Source organism: Lathamus discolor, chromosome 5, assembly GCF_037157495.1.
Source record: "Lathamus discolor isolate bLatDis1 chromosome 5, bLatDis1.hap1, whole genome shotgun sequence".
Classification (NCBI taxonomy): Eukaryota; Metazoa; Chordata; class Aves; order Psittaciformes; family Psittacidae; genus Lathamus; species Lathamus discolor.
Genome location: NC_088888.1, coordinates 51,389,422 through 51,413,073, shown reverse-complemented (window position 1 = coordinate 51,413,073; position 23,652 = coordinate 51,389,422). Strand labels below are relative to the sequence as shown.

Sequence of the window (23,652 nt, the reverse complement as noted above, 5' to 3'; positions counted from 1 at the left end):
AAGTGCCTAAGAGGTTAGAGATGGGGGAAGGGAAAGGTATCACCCATGGATCTCAGTCAGTCTTTGTTGCATGACCTCTTTACCAGATGTGGCCCTTATTTTTATTGCTTGTGATTTCCATCTGTAAACAAGGTCTTAATCCAGACTAGAGTTTGGATTGTTCTGAAAATTAGATTGCTATGATAGTAAATAGTCCATGAATTGTGAGGTTCTCAGTGGAAGTCTTGTGAACACATAGGTCTTGCAAAAGTGTCAAGAGAATTGTTTATCATGGAAAAGTGTCAGAAAATTACTTCACAATGAAAAACAGGAAAATAATGATACCACATAATTGTGGTGATTTGCTCTCTGCTTTTAAAAAGTAAAAGTGTATAATGTCACACAGATGCTCAGCTGTGCATACTGTGTTCTTCCACATGTATTTTGTGAGCCCATTTTGTATAACATTATCAGGTTACTCCCAAAATAGAAATCACATACACACACACACACAGAAGTCACAGGAAAAGCGACTAAATGAGATTAGTGAGTCTTTAATGTGAACATTGGTTTAAGGGAAGGCATCTTCTTTGGCTAAGTATGCTCACTTTGTATTTTCAAGGAGAGTGATGCTGGGTTTAGAGCTAATATGAATATACAGACAGGCAAGGATAGTCTCCTTCAGTTCTTTCCCATCTACTGCTTGACATGTAAACATTAATTCCATTTTTCCACTAGCACTTCAACCTATATCTTGCAGTAACTGGGTGAAAACAAATTAGTCTTTTAATCTCCCTGCTTTGCTACAATTCAGGCTGCAAAGGGAATGCAGCGAAGGGGAGGTGGCCATCACGTTGATATGGCCAGGTGGCAGGACCAGTGTATGAGTGTGGGCACACTTGAGAACTGCATTGGTACCACAAGACAAACAGTTTCTCTTTCAAAAGATTCCTACAGTGGAGTAAAAGAGAAATAAGAAAGACAAACCAACATCCCCATAGGCAATGGGGGCACTTGTTGGCAGAGATTAGTGGGAAGGTCTGTATCCAACAGGCAAATTTTAGTTTATATATTTGCCAAGAGAAAACAGATTTCTGACTTACGCGTGAGGGTTTCTGAAGCTGAGAATGGACACTCTCCTTGGTGTATACTTGTCCAGCACTTTTCATGGTGTGATGATTATTTGATTTCAGAATCATGTAGGGCTGTTACAATAACCATGTTAAAAACAAAACTATTGATTTGTTGAAGGATTTAACTTGTTGGATGCCACTGTAAACATCTCATTTAAAACACAGGGCAAACTGCTGCTTGTCTGGGCAGCAGAAGAGTATAGCTTTAAACTCCACTGAAGTTGAGAGATTTGGCAGAGGTTGGTCAATGCATCAGTTTGGTATTTAAAATATAAAACTTACCCAGAGGAATATTCTGTGGCTTGCTGTTTTCTACATGTGGGTGTTTCTGCCTGACTTTTGGTGTAGTGGTTATTTTATCGGGCTGGTCAGAACTATCATAAAAAGAGAATAAAAACTACACTACACCTGTGTTAGGTTTCAAGGAAGCCATGCTGCCTCCCAGCAGTAAAAGCACATCTCAGAGTTGTTCAGCTCATTTGCTCATCTGCTCTGTACATCATAAAACCAGTACGTTTCTATTTTTAATTATTTACTGCAGTGGCAAATTATGAACATTGGCATTTGAGCTGTTAAGTTTATGACTTGTGTGGCTGATGATGGTTTTTGCAGCTGAGCACCAGTTGGCAGATACGGTTTTCTACAATGCTGAGCTCTTAAGTGAGGATTTGTTGATGTGACAGGACATGTGTTAGGAGATGTCATCATCTGTTAAGAGTTTATGAGGTACATTCTTATTCCCTGTGAACAGTGCGTATTCTTTGTTCCATTGCATTCCTGTTATCCTTGCTGATTTAAGGCTGATTAAGCTGGAGTTTTGTCTACCTCCAAGCATTTTATATTCCATTCATTTCTCCCAGGTCGATCCAGAGGGCAAGGATGTCCAGATAAATGCTGTGATTCAAGGTGCAACTGGATAAAAAAGAAAGAAAGTTCCTTGTAACCTTTGAAGGGGGAGAATGTGATTTCCAAGTGCAAAAATCAAAACAAATCCGTACCTGATGATCACAGTTGGAAATTTTGATAGCATTGCTAATGACAGTAAGCTGTTGGGGAGGTGACATTAACCTTGTACACTTGTCTGGAAAGGGCTTAGTAGCTTTTTATTGCTAACTCTCTGCTTGTCCAGTCATTAAACAGAAAAACTTTGTCACCATTATCACCTATAATGACATTCCCAAATTCACTCATAAAAATGCTTTTGTCTGCCTGTATTAATGGAGTTATCTCTCATGACCTCCAGTTGTCCTCTCAATCCAGTCCCTCATTGTCTGAGACCTCTGAGTCCGTTTTCCTACCACTTTCTAGAGAGAGTGGAACAAAAACTCCTGTGGAATAGAAATGTTGTCCTTCAGCAGCAGCTAGATATAGTTACCAAGAAGAGATGTATTCTCATCCTTCGTTGTTCCCATGAATATGGGAACACTTGTTTCTATAAGAGAGTGAGAGCTGAATGTAAATCTGAGATTCCTATAATGGAGGGAAGTATTTTTAAGCTAAAAATATTGGTACGTAAGCATCTTCCACTTTTTCCAGAGGTCAATTTTGTTGTAAGTCTGTTCAGGACAGCCACACATTGAATATTTGTTCTTACAAAATTATTTATATATTTTTTTTTGTTTTCTTGCTTATTTTTAAGGTTTCATGTGTACAAATTCCTGTCACAATGAATTTACCTGGCAGTCTATCTATTTGTTTTCTGAGGTTTTATAAAAACCAGTTTGGTGTGTTTCCATTTTTTCTTTCAAGAAATTAAATTAGTTTGAACATCTTGTGCTGAAACCTGACCTTCCAAGACAGCATTAAATAGGTTTCTTCCACTAATGGACATTGAACTTTTGGGGTTTTTTTCCAAGTCACTTTCCTGCTGGATGAAACATTTAAATATTGGTCCTCCTAGGGTATTTTTTTCTAGTCTCCCAGGAGGCATTCCAGTGGATGGACCAGTCTAGTACAGAAGTCCACAGACAGACAGTCTGGCTCCAGTTTAGTGCCTTCATACTAAAGTAACTAAAGTAATTTGTATTTCGGTATACAGAAGTGCTGTAGCTGGTTGTGATTCTTTTGCACACTGATGACATCTGGCTAAAATCATTCCTCTGAGGGCCAAAGAGTTGTTCTTTATTCTGCAAATTATCTGAGGAACACTTCCAGGTTAATTTTTTTATTATTGTTTTCTCTTTTGTGTATTCTTGTGCAGAGTAGCACAAAACACATTTTGGCAGAAGTTCAGTCTGCCTCTTATTCAGTCTCTCGATTTGCTGTGCTCAAATCTGTATCAGCTGCACATATTTCTTGCTTTCTTTTCAACACTCTGTGCTTTGTGCCACTTCAGTTAGTCTGCAACTTCTGCTTCAACTTGAAAGACAGTAAAACGCTGGTTGGGGTGTTCCTCCACACTGTGCAAACATTATAAAACCACGAGACCCTGACAAATCCGCTTTCTATGTCTATTTTTGTATGTGAAGGAATGAACTTAACACGGAAAAATCTGGAACGTGATGTTTAATTCTTGTTAAACAGTTGCAGTGCAAGTTTTGGCCAATTTATTAAAGGAAGAATTGTCCATGTTTTGAAAATTCAATTCCAGTAACTATTCTTAGCAGAAGTTGCTGTGTGAGATCGCAGACTGATTCCACACTAAGCTGAAATGAATTCTCTTTGTTCTATTTTATTTTACATATAGTACCTAGAAATATCCTACACATGCCTTTTCCAAACAGGAGCATAGGAAATCTAATTTTAACAGTAATAAAGTCAGGCATAGTTGGTTACAAAAATACTACTAATAAGAAAATCAGAAAAGCTTTGTCACGTTTATGTCTTTCAACTATACTAGGCAAGGCAGGAAATTGTGATACATAGTTGGTAGTTTCTGTAAAAATAAATTGGATTATAATGGAATATGTTATAGCAAATTTCCGCATTTAAGTCTGCTTCTACCCAGGAAGGGGACAAAAGAGGCTGAGAATCAAAAGTCTGAGATTCCTGTGCTGGAAACACTCCAGTGAATAACTTAACTCACATAAATAATAATGAGTTACCACCTGTGCACAAAGTTATGCACATGCCTCAGTGTTCATAGGATTGAGGTAAAGAAGCATGTTGCAAATATTCTTCATTATATTGTGTCTAGAAAGAAAAAAATACGATTTACTGTGCACAGAAAAAAAAAGCACAAGAGAAAAAAGAGAGAAACACGTTTGTATGTAATGACACTTTGAGAAAAGCATTATGGCTTGATGAAGAATCTTATGATTACAGAGTATTTTGATGATTTGTGTCCTAATTTCTTACATGATTTTTGCAAATCTGTTAACATATCTTCCTTAATCATCCCCTTGGAAAAGTGACCTTTGCACTTGCTGCTGCCTTCAGCCACGTCACTTTCAGATCCCATGAACGTGACTGCAGAAGACAGGGGATGAAATTGTGTTATTAGGCACTGCATTTGGTTTTTACTTCTGAAAGGTAGTCAAGACCAGTTCAAGGGTCAACATAAAAATATTTCCTTTCATTGCCAGACAGTTGGGTCTAACTTTGGATCATTACCATTTCTTGTACACAGTTCTCCCTTCAAGTCTGACTTTTTTACGAGCAAGGGTCAAAATATGTCTGTGTTTCAGATTTTACCATTAGTATTTAAGTGCTTGAGGGTAGAAACCATCTTTTATTCTGTTGTTGCAAAGCCCTGGAGTAGGGGACGTCTGATCCTGATTGGGAAGCCTTTGATCCTAATACTAACAAATGAGCATTTGAGGTTTTGTGTGATTTTGTTGCCAGATGCTGGTAAACTTTTAGACTTTTAATTTCAAGGTATTTAAGAAGGGATTTCTGAAAGCTTGCTATTGTCAATCAGAGTTTGAATGAGGAAATACAGATTTTGTTTCTTTTTTTTTTCATTTTAATGAGAAGAGGATCACATCTAGTACCTAGGGGTGCCCTACACGAAAGGTGGAGAGGGACATTTTACAAGGGCCTGTAGTCAAAGGACAAGGGGTAATGGCTGTAAACCAAAAGAGGAGATATTTAGATTAGATACTAGGAATAAGATCTTTACTGTGAGGGTGGTGAGACACTAAAACAAGTTTCCCAGAGAAGCTGTGGCTGCCCCATCCCTGGCAGTGTTCAAGGCCAGGCTGGATGGAGCTTTGAGCAGCCTGGGCTAGTGGAAGGCATTCGTGCCAGTGGCAGGGGAGTTGGAACTGGATGAGCTTTAAGATCCCTTCAAACCCAAAGCATTCTGTGATCCTAGGATTCTATTTTAAAAGTCCATTGCAGTATGTTAACCATAAAATGTTAGCTGAACTCCACAAGCTCAGGCAGATGATTAAGGCAATGATAATACTAGTTTTACCAGGTATTAGCTAAGCATCAGAAGCTGCCCGTGTGCTACGTTATTCTAGAACAAATGTGAAGTAATGCAAATGGGCTTAACCTCTTTCCCAGCAAGCTTTGCAAGTTTAAATTAATTATCTCACATTTACTGTACACTAAATGGTCTCATATAAACTGTTATTGCAGATCCATAGATTTGTGCTGTCTTGCCGAGGTGATCTGATAATATGGAAGCCAACCTATGAACAAATGCAACAGTTTAAATTACTTTCATCCAGGGACAGGAATCCTATATTCCACCAGAAATGAAAGGATGATCTGTAGCAAACAAACTTACGTATCCTTTCCCATTCCTGGGGATCACCTAAAGAATTGTGCCATAGATTGCAAGCACACAGGAGAATACTAAGAAAAACACTTACAGACACTTTGTTGAATTGATACCTGCAATAAAATCATAAAGGAGAGCCCTGAAATTCATCAGTGAGTGCCTGCATGAAAGGTCAATGTTGAGACAGAGAAGGACTAAGTGCATGGTTTGAAGAGACATACTAGAGTGATGGAAAGTGTGGGAATGAAGTGATGTAGGCCTAAACATAGGCAACGCAGTGATGATTTATCTAAAGTGAAACTCAGTTTGGGGAAATGGGCATAGGTTCAGAGTACCATTTGTATTTTTATAAAGCAGAGACATTAGAAATTGAAAAGGCCTCTTAAATCACACCTTCATATCACAGTTTAGGATAATTGCTCACAAAGTAATCAGTTGGTAGATTACTACCTTTCCTAGTCCAATTTAGCATAACCTTGGTGAGGACTTCCGTGTGTCCAAAAGTTGGGAAGAAAAGCCCAGTGATCAAAGGAATTTTGCAGCAGACTGAATGTCACACGAAGGAACTTTGTTTTTGCCTCTGCTGCTGACTCTGTGGATTGGGCGAGAAAAATTAGTTACTGCTCCATGATTCAGCTTTTGTCTGCCCATAAATTGACAGACAAGATATTTGCATATTTGCATATTTATATAAAAGGCTCAGGGGTGAAAATTTTGGTGTGCTGCTATAATAATAAGTGCTGGTTTTCTTATGTACGTCTTTTGTAAGAAGTTCCTTCCCTGTTTACAGCCTTCTTTATGCAGGTTTACGTACAGCCACCAGGTTTTCCCATGTCAGTTTGGCCCAGTTGTAAATGCCTTGACTGTCAAAAAACTTGATGTTTCAACATCCCCAGCTACCGTAAATGTTCTCACACACATTCAGCGGTCTCTTCTTGTAGCATTATATCAATACAGCAGAAAGGATTTTTGGAGAAAATTCTTGCGGTGTTAATTTTTCAATTTTTCTATACAGCAGTTTTAAAAGTAATTCTAGTATAAGCTATTTAAGTAGTTAACTGTGCTTTCTATTTTTTAAGGATCCACCAATGGCAGTGACTCTTGGACTGCGAATGGAAGAAATGATTTTTAACCTTGCTGACACACATTTATTTTTTAATGATTTAGAGGTAAGAATCAAATGAGCATGAACGCTGTTACTCCTGAGTTTTTAACAGACTAGTTTTTCTGTGCATTACTGTTTGTTGTGTGTGACATTTTCTGCCTATCTAGGTTTTGGGATTGTCATACTTTAATCAGAGAGGTTAGCTAGATGGCAGTGACTTCTATTGCACCAGAGTGCTTCCATTAAACTGTGTGAGAGAGGGAATCTGCAAACTACCTTTTCCTTTCTTTGTCCTATGGCTGTCTTTTCCATTTTCATTGATTTAGAGCTGTGTACTGTCATTTCCAGGAGAGGAACATATGTGCCTCACATTCTTTCTCTTGAAGTTCTCTAAATTTGCCTTCAGTGGGTGTCATTATTTTACCAAAAGAGAGTCTGTTCTTCTTTCTGCATACCTGAGTAGCCTTTTGGCCACAGGTGCCCTCCCACCTCCCCTTTTCTTGCTCAAATGTAAACTATTCTTCATGCAGCATCAGAGACTCGGGGGTTTTCAGGCCATCCCGTGATCTAAATTAGTTGTTTTCTTACTGGATCCCAGAGTTCCTTCTGTGGACGGATATTTTGCCACTAATGGGAGTTGGAAGACTTTGAGGTTTGGTTTAAAATGCCAGAGAAAGGTTTCTTGTGAGTGAATACAAAAAATAAGGGTGAGATTTTTCCATTCACTGGGAATGTATGCACTTCTTTTGTTCCTTTATCAACTGTAGGCAATAAGAAAAGCAGAATTATCAGGCTGCAGTTGTCTTTGTCATCCTTTGCACACCTCATTTATTCTTAGCTTTCTTTAAGTTAAGAAACTGGGATCTACTTCACCCTATACCTGAGCTGCATTTCCTCCTTCCAGGAGCGAAAACATAAGAAAGCAAAGCCCTGGACATGCCTTTACCAGTCAGTGTTTTTTTGCAGCCCTAGTGAGTCATCACTTGACAATGCAAGTGCGTTCAGTGAATGTTCTCTTTCTGGTGCCCTCTACCAGAGATAGAGTCCAAATCAATTTTTCAAAGCATTGTTTAAATTTCTTTTTAGCAGACCTTTGCCCCTGTGTGTTCAGATTTCATGTGGCACCCAATGAAGTTTAAACCATTCGCTAGCATATGCCCAGAGTTCTTCAATCTTGTGCTGAGTTCAAGTGGAAGAGTTCAGCAAAATGGAGCTTTGCCCTCTTTCCATACATCTTTATTCTTGCTAATGGCCATTGAAACTTCATTCCTTTCAATATTTATTTTCTTTGTAGATCTCAGGTTTAGCTGTCATAGGTGGATCATCACATTTTGTATATTCTTCATAGGGTGGTTTTAATATCCTGTCCAAAAAATCATACTCCAGCTCATTCCAGAGCTTGAACGGTATCCAAACAGTTTTCAGTTTCAAATAAATGAAAAAATACTACTTCAGGACTCTCTTGGAGAATCTCATAACTCAATCAATTTGATTTGATTAAAACCAATTTCTATATGCAATTAGGTATTTTCTAGCCCAGAATTCATCTTTGTTTCTTAACCAACTTTCTTACAAGATTACTAAAATTCTGAACTTCTTGTTCTGAAATGAGCTGTATGCACACATTCTGGCATATGCAAGACCACCGATTTTCTGTCATCTTAGAAAATAAGACATAATTGCATGGCATCCTGAAGTACACAGAGGCATCTTCTAATATGCAAATGGATAAATCTGTCTGTTTAATTGTGTTTGCAGAGCACGTGGCCATTACTGAATATTACAGTGCATCTGCACAATGACGATGTAATCAATTCTGAGTATTCCTCAGTTCCGACTTGGGTGTCTCTCTCTTGTCTCTCTCCCTCTCTCCATCTCTCTGTCCATTCCTCTGACCATCCTTCCCCAGGAGATGAATGCTGAGTTGCTGATGGTCATGGCCATCAAGACACGAGACCTTCAGTTGTTACTGAGGAAGTGAGACAGGCTTTATTCACTAGACAGATTACATGTCTTTTCGTCATCTCACTTTTTAAATGCTGAGCCATCTGGTCCCATTCCTTCTGTCTTGATTTCACCTTTATCCCACAGTAAACCTTGTCCAGACATGACAAGTGTAAGGTACTGATGAAGCTATATTCCTGTAATATGGACTCCAGTCACTGCATCCTCTAAGCAGTCTTTTCCCCCTCTCTTTCTTGGTTGGGAACACCACATACCAGGGTCTAGTAATAATAACCAAGTTATTGAAATTATCACATATAAAAATAAAGTTTTCCTTCCTCTATGCAAATCTGTCTCACTACGATGAGTGCTGATGCAGAAATTCCAATCTGCTGAGACGTTCCCTGCTGACCCAGTAACCCATGTTCTAATCAGCCAAGCTGCACTTTTATTTCAGGCTAGGCTGTTCTCCAGCTATTTCATTCTCAGTGTATAAATTTTAGTTAGCTTGAGAAGTATTGCTTGGGAGGGCAGTTGGTGTTTTGCCATGAAAATAGGAGTCTGGTGCTCTAGAAAGTTCATGTGCCTAAACAGTGCTTAGAGATGGGACACAGTTCTGTTATAATATCCAGACTAATGCATTCTCTTCTCAATCAGGTAAGGGATGAAATGGAGCTTTTCACCCTGAAGTATTAATTTTAAGACAGCTTTCAGAAATGTTGGTAGGGAATACTGTGCACACACACACAAAAACAATTCCTACAAATTGCAAGCAGGAATTTGGACATGAGTCTTCCAATTCCATTATACCCCTCCATTTTCAGGGACAATGACGAAAAGAATATTCAAACAAACTGAATCCCATGTCTATTTTTATGATAATTCTACCCTATTTCAAATAAGGTTTTATCATCCTTTTTTTTTTTTTCTTATTAGAAATAAAAATGAGAAATGAAAAATAGGATTTGGGTAAGTCTCAGAATTTGTGAGTCAGGTAAACTAGTTTTAACAGAGACTGAAACACATACGTTAAAAGAAGTGTATAGCCTGAGAAAGCATAGTGCTGAATATACCCTTAGTAATAACATTTTTGTGTTCAGTGTGGTGAGTCAGTGTTTTTACTGGATAATGAAATTACTGTCCTTTCCAGGAGGATAATTTTTATGGATGATTTGTTGATTCTGTACTCTCCAATTTCCAGGCTCTAAAAATTGCTGCAAAGAATTGCCTGCACTCAGATATAATTTAAATTAGTATTGCTTCAAGCAAAAGACAGTTATTATACCTAGGTTCCTGAACTCTCAGGAAATATATTTTATCTTTCTTAGTTTTGACCTTGCATTGACAGTGAGTCTCTGTGACCTGAGTGTAACCAGTAGGTAGCTGATGTTAAAAGTATTTTACCTTACCATTTAAAGTGACAGAGAAGTTGCTTGCTTTCCTTTCTCCCCACAGCTGTTTGATATCTTTTACAAGCAAAATCCAATGTAGTGTTGTGCCACCAATTTCCTGTTTCTTTGGAGAAAAGTAGCAAACTATCTCAAATCTGCTCAAACTGCTTTTTCTTTTTTTCCTGAAAGTTCCTGATTTTGTAAAATGTAAACATTTTAGTTGAAGTACGTAAGTAAAAAAGAAAACAAAGCAAAGTGAAGCAAAGAGTGAAGGGCACATGAGTTTGTTGGCAAATGTGTACTGCAAGTATATGTTGAGGTGAGCCATAGATCCGAGAGGAAGGGGAAAAAGGAGAAAGCTGGAGAGGGCTATGAGGTTTGATCCTCTTCTAAGCTTAACCTTCTTGCAGGGACAAGAGGAAAGTAATCAGAAAACTGCATGTTCCCCTCATCTCCTGTTCCTAGAGTCAGTGCACAAATTGTCAGATAAAACAAATAAAAGTAAACAGCTAAGCCTTTGCCACCCACTCATATTTAACTTAATAATGAAACTATCAGCAGAACAGTTATCTGGAATTTCCAATGCTGGAACAATGTAGCTGAAAGGCTTAACAAAGCTCAAACAGCAGCAGACACTCCTTTATCCATCAGGGCTTCTGTGTGCCCTCCATTTAATTAGTACACCTTCAAATCCACAGCACTGATTTTTAAACCCTTCAAGTTATCGTATGCTTTGACCAGTTCCAGGGAAATCTGTGAAGGTGATCTGCAAGCCAGGTACTTCTCAGATACCACAAAATGCAGAGTTAAAATTTGTCCTGGTGGGGCTTTTTGTCTGATTCTTGAGTTCCTGCCCTACACTGGGTGGACTATAGTTGCATCTTTTTTTCCTTGAAGTGTAAATAATAAATAAAGAATTTAATCTTTTATTTCAGCTGCCACTTGCCCTTTTCTTTCTCTTTTCATCTGCTATACACATCCAAAAGCAGCTTTTTAAAAATTTTCTACAGCTCAAAAATAATCTCCTCAGACAAGCCAACAAATTTTACTTCTCCAGTGGGGAGAAGTATGCTTCATTTCTGTTTCTCGAACACAGACCTTTCATGCCTGTCTTAACAGATTAAGCCAGATGAACAGAGTTTGGCCACTCATTCTTTTAGTCTTGGCACAAAATTTTCAATTATAATTACTTGTATTACTTGTATGATGTAAAGAAATTATGTCTTTGAAACTGAAATTATATGTATTTATTTTATACAAAAATTGCTAATTAATTTTTTAACAACTTCATGTGGGCAGAAATCTGTTATGTTTTCATTTAGTTGCAAAACAAAACAGAAAGAAGAAATGTTAATTCCCAAAATTTACACTCTTGAGAACTTGTGGCATATGCATTTGGAAATCACTTCTTTGTTCATATTTGTCCTTTATCTGGACAACTTAACATTGGTGTGAGACCGAGACTGGAAACTCAGAACTGCAGACTTCAGCATGTCACAGAGAGTCTGAGTTAAGTACTGCTTGTCAGCAACTTTGTTTGACATAGATGACTCAGATGACTCTTTATTTGAGGCACAGAACTGGGCATTTTGAAAGCTCAGCCTCATTTTGTCATTATTGGAAAACATTTGTTGGGTAGTAATTTTTAAATGTGTCCTTGAACTTTTTCATAAATAGGATTATGTTAACAACAATTATTTTAAATATTAAAAATTGCATACAGCAAAATAAAATCTCTGAACACTGAATTTCAGGTGCATTTTTGGGTTAAGATTTTTATTCTAGGAGCTACAGAAAACAGTCATATGATGCCTGTTCATATTTAGCATTGTGTGGTAGCTTATTTATTTATTTGTGCTTCCCCCACATTTTCCTATCTTTGTGCCATAACCATGCTGCAGAAAAGGATATTTGTTAGCTATCCAATTATAAAATGAGGGGAGTTCAATTTTCCAATGTACCTCAGTTCCCCAGAGGTACTTCTATCTCTTCTGAAGCCAGGAAATGAAGTTCTCCAGGACTGCTTGATTATCTGTTATTTTCCAGCCCAAAGCAACTGGATAAATCACTAAAAGAATCTGATAAGCATCCAGATTCCTGGAGACTTAACAGAAGTTGTATGCTGGTTGAGGTTCATCATTTCTAGCTTTTAGGAAGTGGGGAAATAAGGTTTAGCTGACTTTGTATGCCAGAGAAACTATAAATGAGATTTGCAATTGTTGGTATTTTTCAATTAAAATAATTCTAATCTAAAACTCAGACTAAAATTACATATTGCTTTTCTAAAAGCCTATTTTAGCTAATAATTTACACAGTGTAGGAGTTGAAGGTTGCATTATTTTTAAGAAATTGACGGTGATAGGAAGCTGTAGGTGTACATACGCTGCCATCTTCTGGTGTACTTCGCGACTTGCACCTATCATTTCTTCAACATCTGTACTAGGCGTATGGTGAGCATACTCTCCTATAGTTTATCATTTGGATTTTTTTCAACAGGAGTGTGATCAAGTTCATATAGATGATGTTTCTTCTGATGATAATGGACAAGACCTAAGGTAAGCAGCATTTGTTTTTGGTTGTTTTTTTTCTTCAAAGATTAAATAAATTGAGCGTTTACAGGAATACATTGTATTTATTTTTACTGTATTTTGGGTGTTTGCAGTACCTACAGTTTTGCAACTGATGGCTTCCATGCAGCTGCAAGTAGTGCAAACCTTTGTCTGCCAACAGGTGTAAGAGGAGGGGTTGACTGGATGAGGAAGCTGGCTTTCCGTTACAGAAGAGTAAAAGAGTTGTATAATACTTACAAGAACAACATAGGAGGTGAGTTTAAGTGTCAAAACTAATTCAGAACGCTGATTAGGTTAAACTGTACGGCAGTGAACTCCCACAGAGGGAATATGCCTTGGAAGCCACAGAGTGAATGGAAAGTGATGTGACTGGACCTTGGACTGTTGAAAGCTACTGACTGTGATGGCAGAGCTAACATTGTGCTGTTGTGAAGGAGAACCAGAAATGGGAAAACCGAGCAGACCTCCATATTGCTTTCACAGAGCTCATTTTTCTCCTTCAGACCCGGCTTGGATATACTCACGTTACTGAGTGCTTGAGCCACTTTTTCTACCTCAGACATACAGTTATTTTAGGAAAGAGGCTGTACAGCTACTGCAGTACAAATTACTTGTGGCTGGACTTTTCCATCCTATAGTTTCATGATCTGGTTGGTAACAACACAGTATTCTGCTCAATTCTCCGCTGGGTACCTTCTTGTCTGTTTTTACCAGTGGATGAAATAAATTCTGGCACTCCCATGCCACTAGCCCGTTTTGTTGACTCTAGCTTACACGGTTAATTGTGTTAGCAAGAAATACAAACCTCATTTGGGCCAAGAGCTTTCCTGCATTGTGGACTCACTGATGTCCATGACCTCAGGCGTGTAGGAAATCAAACAGCAGAACTGAAAGAATCTGTCCTGAAGAATCCTATGTGACTTGCAGGGACGGCCATCCTTCGTTTGAGGAGGGCAGTATGTCGACTGACTCCCTCAAGGAGAGACTCTGAGAACAAAGAATGCTTACAAGTCTTCAGGCAACTTCAGGCTACAGCCACAGTTGAGGATAAGCTGAGCCCAGCCCAGCCAGGAAAGGGTCCAAGTGAACACTCTCCCATTCTATAGCATGGGCTTTTTCAACTCATCTGACTTTTTTTTTTCAGAGGAACCTAAAACTCAAAGTGAAGCTCACCTTCAGTTTTGCTGAAGCAGTCTGGTGGGGGTTTACACTTCCTGCCGTCTCTCAGAAATGGCAAAACCGTACAACTGAAATGGGCAATGACTTAGTCCTTACTTACGTAAATCTGCAATATACATTTTCACTCTGAGTAGTTCAGAGTCTTTACTTGACAAAGGAAGGAGCAATAGGACCAAAGAGTGATAGGAAATGGTTGGCTTTCTCTTGCCCTGCCTTGCCCTTCTTTGGTATTGTAAATAGAGTTTTTATATATTAATACCTCTGGAAACAGTATTAACGAAAATGTCATAGTGTTTTAGTATATCTCCTGATGCATCTAAGATTGTGAAGTTTTTGGATTTCATAAAACTTTTAATACTAGTAAGAGCACAAATCCAAGAGCACAGCAAAAGGAAACAAACTAAGGGGAACAATCATTCCAAAACCAGAGTGCAAATACGGTTCATTGTGTCAAGGTTTTTATCCTCATCTACAAATCCTGCTTCTGAAATAGAAGTGGGTATGTTTCTTCATTCATTCTCTACTTAGCTTTTTAATAATCTTTTTTATAAAACATGTATCTATGTATCTCAAAATAGCTGTTAGAAGGCAACAGAAGGCTAGACCTGACCAGGTATTTTAAGGTTGCTTCATTTCAGATTTTTTTAAGACAGTCATCACCGCTTCTTGTCAACATAGGGTGTGAAAGAGAAGAGGGACACAAAAGCTCAGGAAGCCTGCTTCCCTGCTCTTCTAGGATCAGATCTAATTCTAAAATACCTTGGTTCCAAAAAATTCATGTCTCAACATTTACAGGTTGGGTATTTTTTTAAAATCTGACTGTTCATACCCAACAGGAGATTTTAGGGTGCTTTTAAGGACTGACTGAGATATAAGAACATAAAATGTGCAGCCATTTCAGGGCTGTAAGTGCTGTCAAAGGAGCTATCACTGGTAACTACAACAGGATATGAAGATCAAGTCATCAGCAAACAAATGTATTTCCAGATGTATTAACCTGAGTTTCACCTACATACAGTCACAAAAAGGGCAGTTTTAAACATATGCAGATACTGCAAAGGCAAGTTTATTCTAATGTCTTCTTTTGTCCCTGCCTGTGCTCCCAATGGCATAGATCTTCTTTCCAGTTTTACCTTTTTCCCTTTCCTCCACATCCCACCAGGGGATGGAGAGAGCAAGTGGCTACATGGTATTTAGTTGCTGGCTGGGGTTTAAACCGTGACACTGAGAGTAAGATGTATGTGAAGAATAGGTTTTAAAAATACGTGTTTCTGAAAGGTATACTTCAAAATGTAGTAAAGCAGCCTGAATAGACCAAAAAATAAAATAAAATAAAATAAAATAAAATAAAATAAAATAAAATAAAATAAAATAAAATAAAATAAAATAAAATAAAATAAAATAAAATAAAATAAAATAAAATGACTGATTATTAGTATCTGCAATATTGTCTGCAATTGCTTGATACAGTGGAGTGCAAATAAAAAGAGAGCAATTTACTGAGCCTTGAAAAACAGATTTTCTCTTTGTGTTTTCAAGTTCTAATAGAGTTCAAAATATAAACAGCAACCTTAAAATCTATACTTTCCAGCTAATACAGAATTTAATTTTTTTTTCTTTTCTTGCTTTTTTACCGAAAAGGACTCCTGGGGCCTGCTAAAAGAGATGCATGGTTGCAATTAAGAGCAGAGATTGAAGCTCTGACAGACTCCTGGCTAACAAATGCACTTAAATCATTATCAATTATCAGCACAAGGTATGTATTTGAGTCTACTGTAAAAAAGTTTCTAGTTTTGGAACAGGTTGCCCAGAAGAGCTGTGGCTGCCCCATCCTTGTAAGTGTTCAAAGCCAGGTTGGATGGGGCTTTGAGCAGCCTGGTCTAATGGAAGGTGTCCCTGACCATGGCAGGGAGGGGTGTTGGAATTAGATGATCTTTAAGGTCCCTTCCAACCCAAACCTTTCTATGATTCTGTGAAGTCACAACTATTTGCTCTTAGCTCCATAGTCATACCATGGTCATGCTCACATTCCAGCCTGTCAGTGCATACAGTAGCAAGGCTCTCAGTTTTCTGTTGTGTAACTGCTAGCACAACTTGTCCATTCAGGTTTTCATCTTCAGCATTCAATGCTAGCTTATTAACATAATTATTCTTATCTCTTCCTCTCTTCTTGAAACATGAAGCAAGTTATGCCATTGTACTGAAATATGTATTGTTTGTGTATTTCCTCTCTAGACAGGACTAACAAATTATGGTTTTTCATTCTCCTAATCCTTTTATTTCACTGGTGGCTACTGCCAATTACTTGCCAGCATGAAAATGATGCTTTCAAAGCACTTGAGTGCCTATTTTCAGAGGTATTGAGTGATCTTAATTGTCTCTATTTTAGGGCCTGTTTTGTTTGGGTTTTTTTTCTTTTATAAACCAGTATGGAATATTTCCTATAAATCAGGTCTGCATAATCTTTTAAAGGATTTTGCCAAAATTTTCTGGAAGTGATGGTGCTGAGTGAAGGTAAATGTTGAGGATACCTGAATATGCTCTTCACAACTGGTTTACCTCCTCAGCACTTTGATAACAGTTTTAGACTATTTAAACTTAAACTGTTTTTCTCATTTTAGGAGTAACTGTGTAAATGTGTTGGTAACAACAACCCAGCTTATCCCAGCACTTGCAAAAGTTCTACTATACAGTTTAGGAGGAGCTTTTCCTATTGAAAATATTTACAGTGCAACCAAAATAGGTAAGAAAATTATTCTTTCACCCATTCTGACTACACTGCATTACCGATGTATTTTTGCCAGCAGTGGATGAATTCCAGACACTTCTCTGACACTTACAGTGTTAATTATAGGATTTAGGAATTGCATATGCTCAGATATGTTTATGTTGATAAATTCCAAATTCACCTTATTTTCAATGATACCTGAAGGAATAAAGGTCTCCAAACTGATTTAAACCCTCAGAAACTCCTAAACATGGTGCAGAAAAGAGTGAAGTGTTCTGTGAATTCAAATATAAGCAGAACTTCTTTAAAATGGCCTCTGCTCTGACCTTGGGCTGTATGTAAGCTAGGCCTCTGCTTCACAAGGTTTTTCTGGAAGCATAGTACATCAGTGATGGTAGTGACAACTGCTGCCAACAGAAGCCGTGTTGATGGATGCCACAACGGCATTTCCCTATTCTGTTGATAACTGTGTACCTCTTGTGTGTTACAGTTTGGAAATCTATGGCTTCTGGAAGTTACATCCAAAATTTTCTTGTAAACCAAGAAAAGTTACCATTCCTGTGAAATGTAACTCAGCCTACAATGATAATTTTGGCAGATTTCATGATTTACCAATTATTACTTCAGGAATGCTTAATTTCTGTACCTATGACATGTACCTGTATAACATACACCGTGACACTTCATTGACAAAAGCATTACAATATACATTGCAATATATTTCCTAAATTATTTTAACAAGTGAAAAAACTCCATACTCTAAGAGTGTCAGGAAAAACAATCACTCAGTGATTCTTTAATTAGCTATAGCTATCCTCTAGAGAGAAAGCCTTAAATACTTTAAAAACTTAAGGCACAAAGTATCCCAAATGCCACATGGTACTGTGCAGCCTCTGGAATGAATGTCATCTGTCATACAGCCTGTACATGTTGGATTCAGTCACTGAGATTGCACTTGGACCAAAGGAACGAGCATTAACAAATAGCGCCAACAGCACAGAAGGGGGTGGTGAAGTGAAGCACAGTCTCTGGAGGCGCTGTCGAAGTAATTCTGCACCAGGAATTCCTTCTGGGAACAGTGTGGCCGCTGTTACACCCCTGTCGGGAGCACAGCAAACTCTGGGGTACAAGATCTCTCTCTATTTTTCATCTCAGTGATCTCTGCACTGTGTTGAGCACAGGACTATAATTGCAGCTCTTGCTTGCACACACTGAAATCTTGTCCTCACTCAACAGTTAATACTCACGATGCTTTTCCTAATCATAAGCCCTTTTTTGTGGGCCAGCTTTTAAAAAGCAAGAGGAGAGCAGTAAGAATGGGAGATCTAGAAATCATGCGCTTGTGAGAAGAGATTAAAAACCTGGGGTGGGGATAAACATAACAAACAAGGTAAAAAGCTCTTGCAGAGGGGAAAGAAATTGAGGGAAGGTCTCACAATAGGTGATGATTTCTTTGCAATAGTGCATGTGTAGTTCGCATGTCAAAGAGAAACCTCCTAATGGAAAAGGGTTAATTAAATATGGAGATCACATGTGGAAATAGTGAAACCATTAGGACAGTTTGAGGATCGATAGCACAATCATTTGTTTAGAAAACTGAACCTGTATACAATTAGAAGGTTGGTAGATGACTTTGCTTGGTCCATTTCAGTCCTGTTTTTTGTTGTTACTGGTTTAGCCTGCTTGCTTCCACATTTCTGCAAAAGAGTCAAATGCTTTATGAAGTTCTCCCAGGAATGTGTTGTTCAATTTTATTTTGCTTGTCTGTTGTGCTTTGAACAGTATCTCCATTGCTACATCACCCATTGTTGCAGATAAATTAGAATTAAAACTTCCGCTTTCCTTGAAAAAATACTACTGCAATAATAGGGAAATATTTAAATTCTATTCTTCATTTACTGAGCTATTACTTTTTGCAGTGCTGCTGATTCCTTTATCTTAGTGGCTTTCCTGTAACTATTAAGAAAGGGATTTAGTTTTACCTGGAAGAGCTTAGTGTCACTAAGGAGATTAACTGCTTCTTACTAGTTTTGGCTCTAAATCCGAAGGCTGGAAACTTCAAAAAAGTAGTAGTAACAATGTCTTACCACTGTACTAATCCTTTGTAAGGCTTCACCATAACTCACTTGATAGCTTGAATAAGTAGTGCATTGTTTTTCAGGCAAAGAGAGCTGTTTTGAGCGTATAGTGTCCAGATTTGGCACTAACATAACTTATGTTGTGATTGGAGATGGACGAGATGAGGAACATGCAGCTAATCAGGTAACTTCACTCTGAAATCTTATCTCATTTATCTTCCAGGGAAAGAAAGTTGCTTTGAACGAATAATGCAAAGGTTTGGCAGAAAAGTAGTATATGTTGTAATTGGGGATGGTGTAGAAGAAGAACAGGCAGCAAAAAAGGTAACCTGTCTTCTGAAATGTTGGTGTGATACCTAGCTACTAATGCAAGCCTTTCTGTTTGCATTTCTGTCAGTGTTGCACAATTGCAGAATGACAAATACTTTCACCCACAGATGCAAGGCAACAAGAGCATGATGAGATCAAAATTTAGCGTAATCTAATGAACTATTTGGATTCAGCATTTGCTTCACTTCAGTTTGGAAAGGAAAAAAAAAAAAGCAAAATTATTGTAAAAAAAATGAAAAATTATTTCAGCTAAAATGTCTGACACTTCAAGCAAATTAAACAGAAGAGACAGAAAGGGCTATTTTATTATAGTTGGGTGGTGTTTTTTTCTTTAAATGGTGAAATCATAGAGGTTTTAAGAGAGAAGTTATAGAGAATGTGGAAAAACATCTGAAGGACTGTGCAATGTTTTTGCTAACATAGATGAAGATCTGTAGTTTGCTGAACCAAATATGATGAACATATAATTTGATCCAAGAAAGACATATCTGCAAAAGAAAAAATAACACAACATAGAGATTGTGCACCAAACCTGTCTTGCTAAAAAACCAAATGGTTTCCTTAGAAATATTCAAGTTTTTCATTATAATAATACAAGTCAAAATATCACCAGATAAGTTTTCAATATTCAGAAACAGATTAAATGGGTAATTTGCACCATGCTTCCCTGTTTAACCCCTGGAAGGGTGTAGAAACTGAAATTTTTGTCTCACAATGTCTGTGCAGGAAAAGTGATGTAAATATTGTTGTGCTAGGAGTAGCAAAATAAAGTTCCTTTTTAGTGTTGTAGCTAGAATAGAAACAAAATTAAAATAAACCAAAATGCTCATTCCAAATGGTTCCTTATTATAGGTGCAGTCCTGGTGATGGGTCTTTCATAGTTTGTGCTAAACAAAGGTGGTTGGATTGTGTACTTTCCAGTTTGGCATGCTTTTTTCTTATATTGGCTATATTGCATGGATAGATACAGAATTAAAAGAGCTGGATGAATATAGCACACTACAAATAGATCTGAACACAACATGAAAGAATGCTTTTTTTCTATTCTGATGATTTGATGAAGGAGAATAGTGCATATATCTGCATCTCTCATAGACAGTGATGCTTTCTGTGACACAAATTATCATTTTCTAAACCAGAAAGGTTTCTTTTTCTGACCCAGAAATCTTTTAACCAAAGAGATTCCTTCGCCCCTCCACCTCCCCCCCTTGCCCCCCGCCCCCAGAGTAAAAAGTAATCCAACTCTGTTTCAAAGGGTTGCGTGTGAAGCTCTTTAATGAAAGTATCATGGACCTTTAAATGATGGTTTGCTATTTTGCAAAGTCTAATAAATGGAGCAGAATGGGTTTTCCTATTAATGCTCCTTGGTATGGGTTTGCATGCTAACAGTAAGCAAATAGTCCTTATTAAGCAAGAGGCTCCTTCCAAAAAAAAAAAAAAAAAAACTGTTAAGAAAGACTATCTAATTATTTTAACTTCAGTTGAACTATAAAGCTCAGATCTATTTTGGTCTGATTTTTGTCGGTACTTTACTAGCAAAAATCAATCCAGAAGCACAGTGGTGTAAAATACGTGGTGGTAATCTGACTAGCCTCATGTGTCACATATCACCCTGTGTCACAGTGTTCATCTTTCCTGACCTTTTCTCCCCTCTAACAAACACAGCACAACATGCCTTTCTGGAGGATATCCAGTCATTCGGACCTCTTGGCTCTCCATCAAGCACTGGAACTAGAGTATTTGTAACTGTGTTCTAAAGTTGGCAATCCTTTTTATATATATATATATATATATATTTCAAGTACACTGAATTTTTATGTGTGATTCAATGCCTCTGGCTTTACACATATGAATTGTCTTAAGAAGGGAAGAAATATTTGGAATTAAAAATTCCAAATTGAAGAATTCAGATTGCTGAATGGAGTTAAAACGTTAGTGCTACGTAAGGAAGCTCTATGGTCTTATATATGCAACGTTTTTAAATGAATTGAAACTGTGGAGGTTGCTGATACACACCAAGTGAGCCCTGACAGGAGTGAACAAAGGACTCGAACTGGCAAAGCACCAACACCCATTTTCCAGCCAACAAGGTGGTGTTCAACAACATTCCTCAAAATGGGATATATTCTCAGCACTGAGGTTTGAACCAGACTTTAGCCTACCTAACCCAGAAAATCTGAATTGGAATGCACTCAGACTGTATAATGACAATCCTGTCTAGACCTGTAATTTGTGTAAATTATTGATGCAAATAATTTACTGTGACTTTATTAGCAGCTGATTTTGGAAGTGGATGCAATTTTTCTTTCTTTTTGGGGGGCAGGGGAGGGAGAGGGTTATATAATATTGTCTCTTTTATAAGTTTGGCAAACAGAATGTGCATAATGATGTGTTGTGCCTTAAAGAGAAGACTGTGTTTGTGTGTTATAATGTAATTTTGGTTAAAAACTATGTAGATAAACAAAAAAAAAAAAAAAACAACAACCTTTGTGACAATTTTTGACATGACCAAATTTGAAATTCAGAGAAAACAAAGAGCAGGGCTGCACTTAAATGCTTTGGCATTTAAGTATTTGTTGCAGTAAGAAAAATAAAGGAAAGTTTGTGTTTTTATTTGGATTCTGAATAATTCCACTGATTGTTTGAGGAAAGTTAAGAGTATGTTGGGAGGTTGATACTGGGGACCTCTACCTTGAAAGCTAAAAAAACCCATTCAACACCTTCAGTATCATTTCTTGATAGTCTGACAAGAGAACTGAGAGCCATATTCACAAATAACTTATTCCACTGAAAGCCATATAGTGAGTACACCAGCTGTGCAAATCTGAACAAATTTGCACCCAGCAGACAGTTTTCAGGTGGTATTACTGGAAGGTGAAAATGTGGAGTTAAGCTCAAATGGAGAATAAAACACAAGTTTGTGAGGAATAAAAAATTACTAAAGATTCCCTCAGCAGTCAGATGAACAAATGATACTACACTTAGCATTTTCATGATCAACACAAGTTGCTGAAATTGCTGGTATGGTAACATTGGCCATTTCAGGAGCACAGTCTACTTTGGTAAATACAGCAGCATTTCAGTAACTTTTCCATTCTTTTCCACATTTACGTGTCTTCCGTTTTGGGTCAATGGGATTTTCCTCACCCATTTTTGATTGCACAACAGGATTACACAGGAACAACCCTAAATGTTTTTTTTAATCAGAAATTACAATAGCATTTCAGGCGGCTGAGCAGATGGTAAGGAGTGGATTTTTATGAAGAAATACTGAGAAATATAGTAACTAAATTTTCATAATTTCTATTAAAAATTGCAGTCCATACCATGATGATTACCTTGCGAGTTTTGAATGTGCTACCTTCCAACTTTGGAAAATGAGCAAGGCCTACATTGCACACAGGGGCTCCATGTGCAGCTTGAGCACTCTGAAACAACAGCAAGTTGTTTGTCTCTCATGGCAGAAAACGGAAACTGCTTTTTATACATGGAGACACCTGAGGTTGCCTTTTCTGTGACCGTGTGAAGAGGTGTGTGCAAGATGTAAACTCCAGGATGCCTACACAAGCACAGTAGTGAGCACTGAGGTGAAGATCTTCCGTCTCTGTGCTGTGAAGCCACCGTATGTCTAGTTACCAGGTAGTAACTTCATTAAACTTTGTAGGTTATATGAAAGTTAGTTGGTAGGTGAAAGCCTGGAGCCATTGAAAGTCCAAAGCAAAAATAAATTCATAAAAATGGGACTTCTTTGATGTGTTGGAATTGGATATGCAAGTCACCACACAACAAACTGATTATAATTAATTATCACAGGGCCGTTTAAAGCCGTCACATGACACTTGCCATTAACTATGTGGGTGAAGGATTTGCATACCTAAAAAGTAAACATGAGGCATACCTTCTTTGTATTTACAGTGCCCATCTAGTCAAGTTTGGTATGGAAGTTCATTTCTCATAAAAAGCTGCAGTACTGGTATGTTGTAGTTTTTCAGGTGGGAAAAAAGTGTTGCTACTAGAATAAGAAAGAAGTTCAAACAAAGCCCTTCTCAACTTCCAGCATCATAACACTGCATGAGAATCTTTCTCTTTTTTTTCTTTTCTTTGTGACAAGTCATAACGTTATTTAAATGCATGAAGCAATTTTGTTTCTCTAAATTATTTGTTCAGCTTGCTCAGCTTTTCAGTGTTCTTTTCCTAATCATATGTAAGAACAAAAACTAGCCCAGCAACCACTGTCAGTTCTCATAAAAGGTTTGCAGTGCCTTCGTTGGAGTTGTGCTTAGATCTCTGTGGCTCAGTTAATATACTCGACTCCTAGAGAGGAGAGGGAGGCAAAAGTGGGGGAAGTTTTGAAGAGCATGACAAAGTTCTGCTATTATAGCAGAAGTTAATCATAAAAATAAATAATCGACAAAAATTTACATCCAAAGAAAATTCAAGGATTTAGCTCAAAAGCCTTCTTCACAATACTAGAATTATAAAAGAAAATTTCAGAGCACAAGTAATTTCCTGCTAAGGAAATGGCGTATACGCCTTTTACAGAAAA

At 37.6% G+C, this 23,652-nt stretch overlaps 1 protein-coding gene across 8 annotated transcripts in view; it reads left to right on the top strand.

Moving 5' to 3' along the window:
- The window catches only part of EYA4 (EYA transcriptional coactivator and phosphatase 4), a 144,933-nt gene extending 123,465 nt beyond the window's left edge, over window positions 1-21,468 (top strand). For 7 of the 8 annotated variants that reach the window (XM_065680843.1, XM_065680842.1, XM_065680841.1 and 4 more), the window contains 7 exons: window positions 6,861-6,950; window positions 12,718-12,776; window positions 12,884-13,044; window positions 15,612-15,726; window positions 16,592-16,713; window positions 18,860-18,960; window positions 20,772-21,468. In XM_065680843.1, the coding sequence (XP_065536915.1) occupies window positions 6,861-6,950; window positions 12,718-12,776; window positions 12,884-13,044; window positions 15,612-15,726; window positions 16,592-16,713; window positions 18,860-18,960; window positions 20,772-20,852 (729 nt within the window). In that variant the 3' untranslated portion in view covers window positions 20,853-21,468. Of the gene's footprint in view, window positions 1-6,860; window positions 6,951-12,717; window positions 12,777-12,883; window positions 13,045-15,611; window positions 15,727-16,591; window positions 16,714-17,618; window positions 17,702-18,859; window positions 18,961-20,771 lie in introns of those variants that run through there. The other variant, XM_065680844.1, reaches the window with a different exon arrangement.
- Window positions 21,469-23,652: the final 2,184 nt, after the last annotated feature.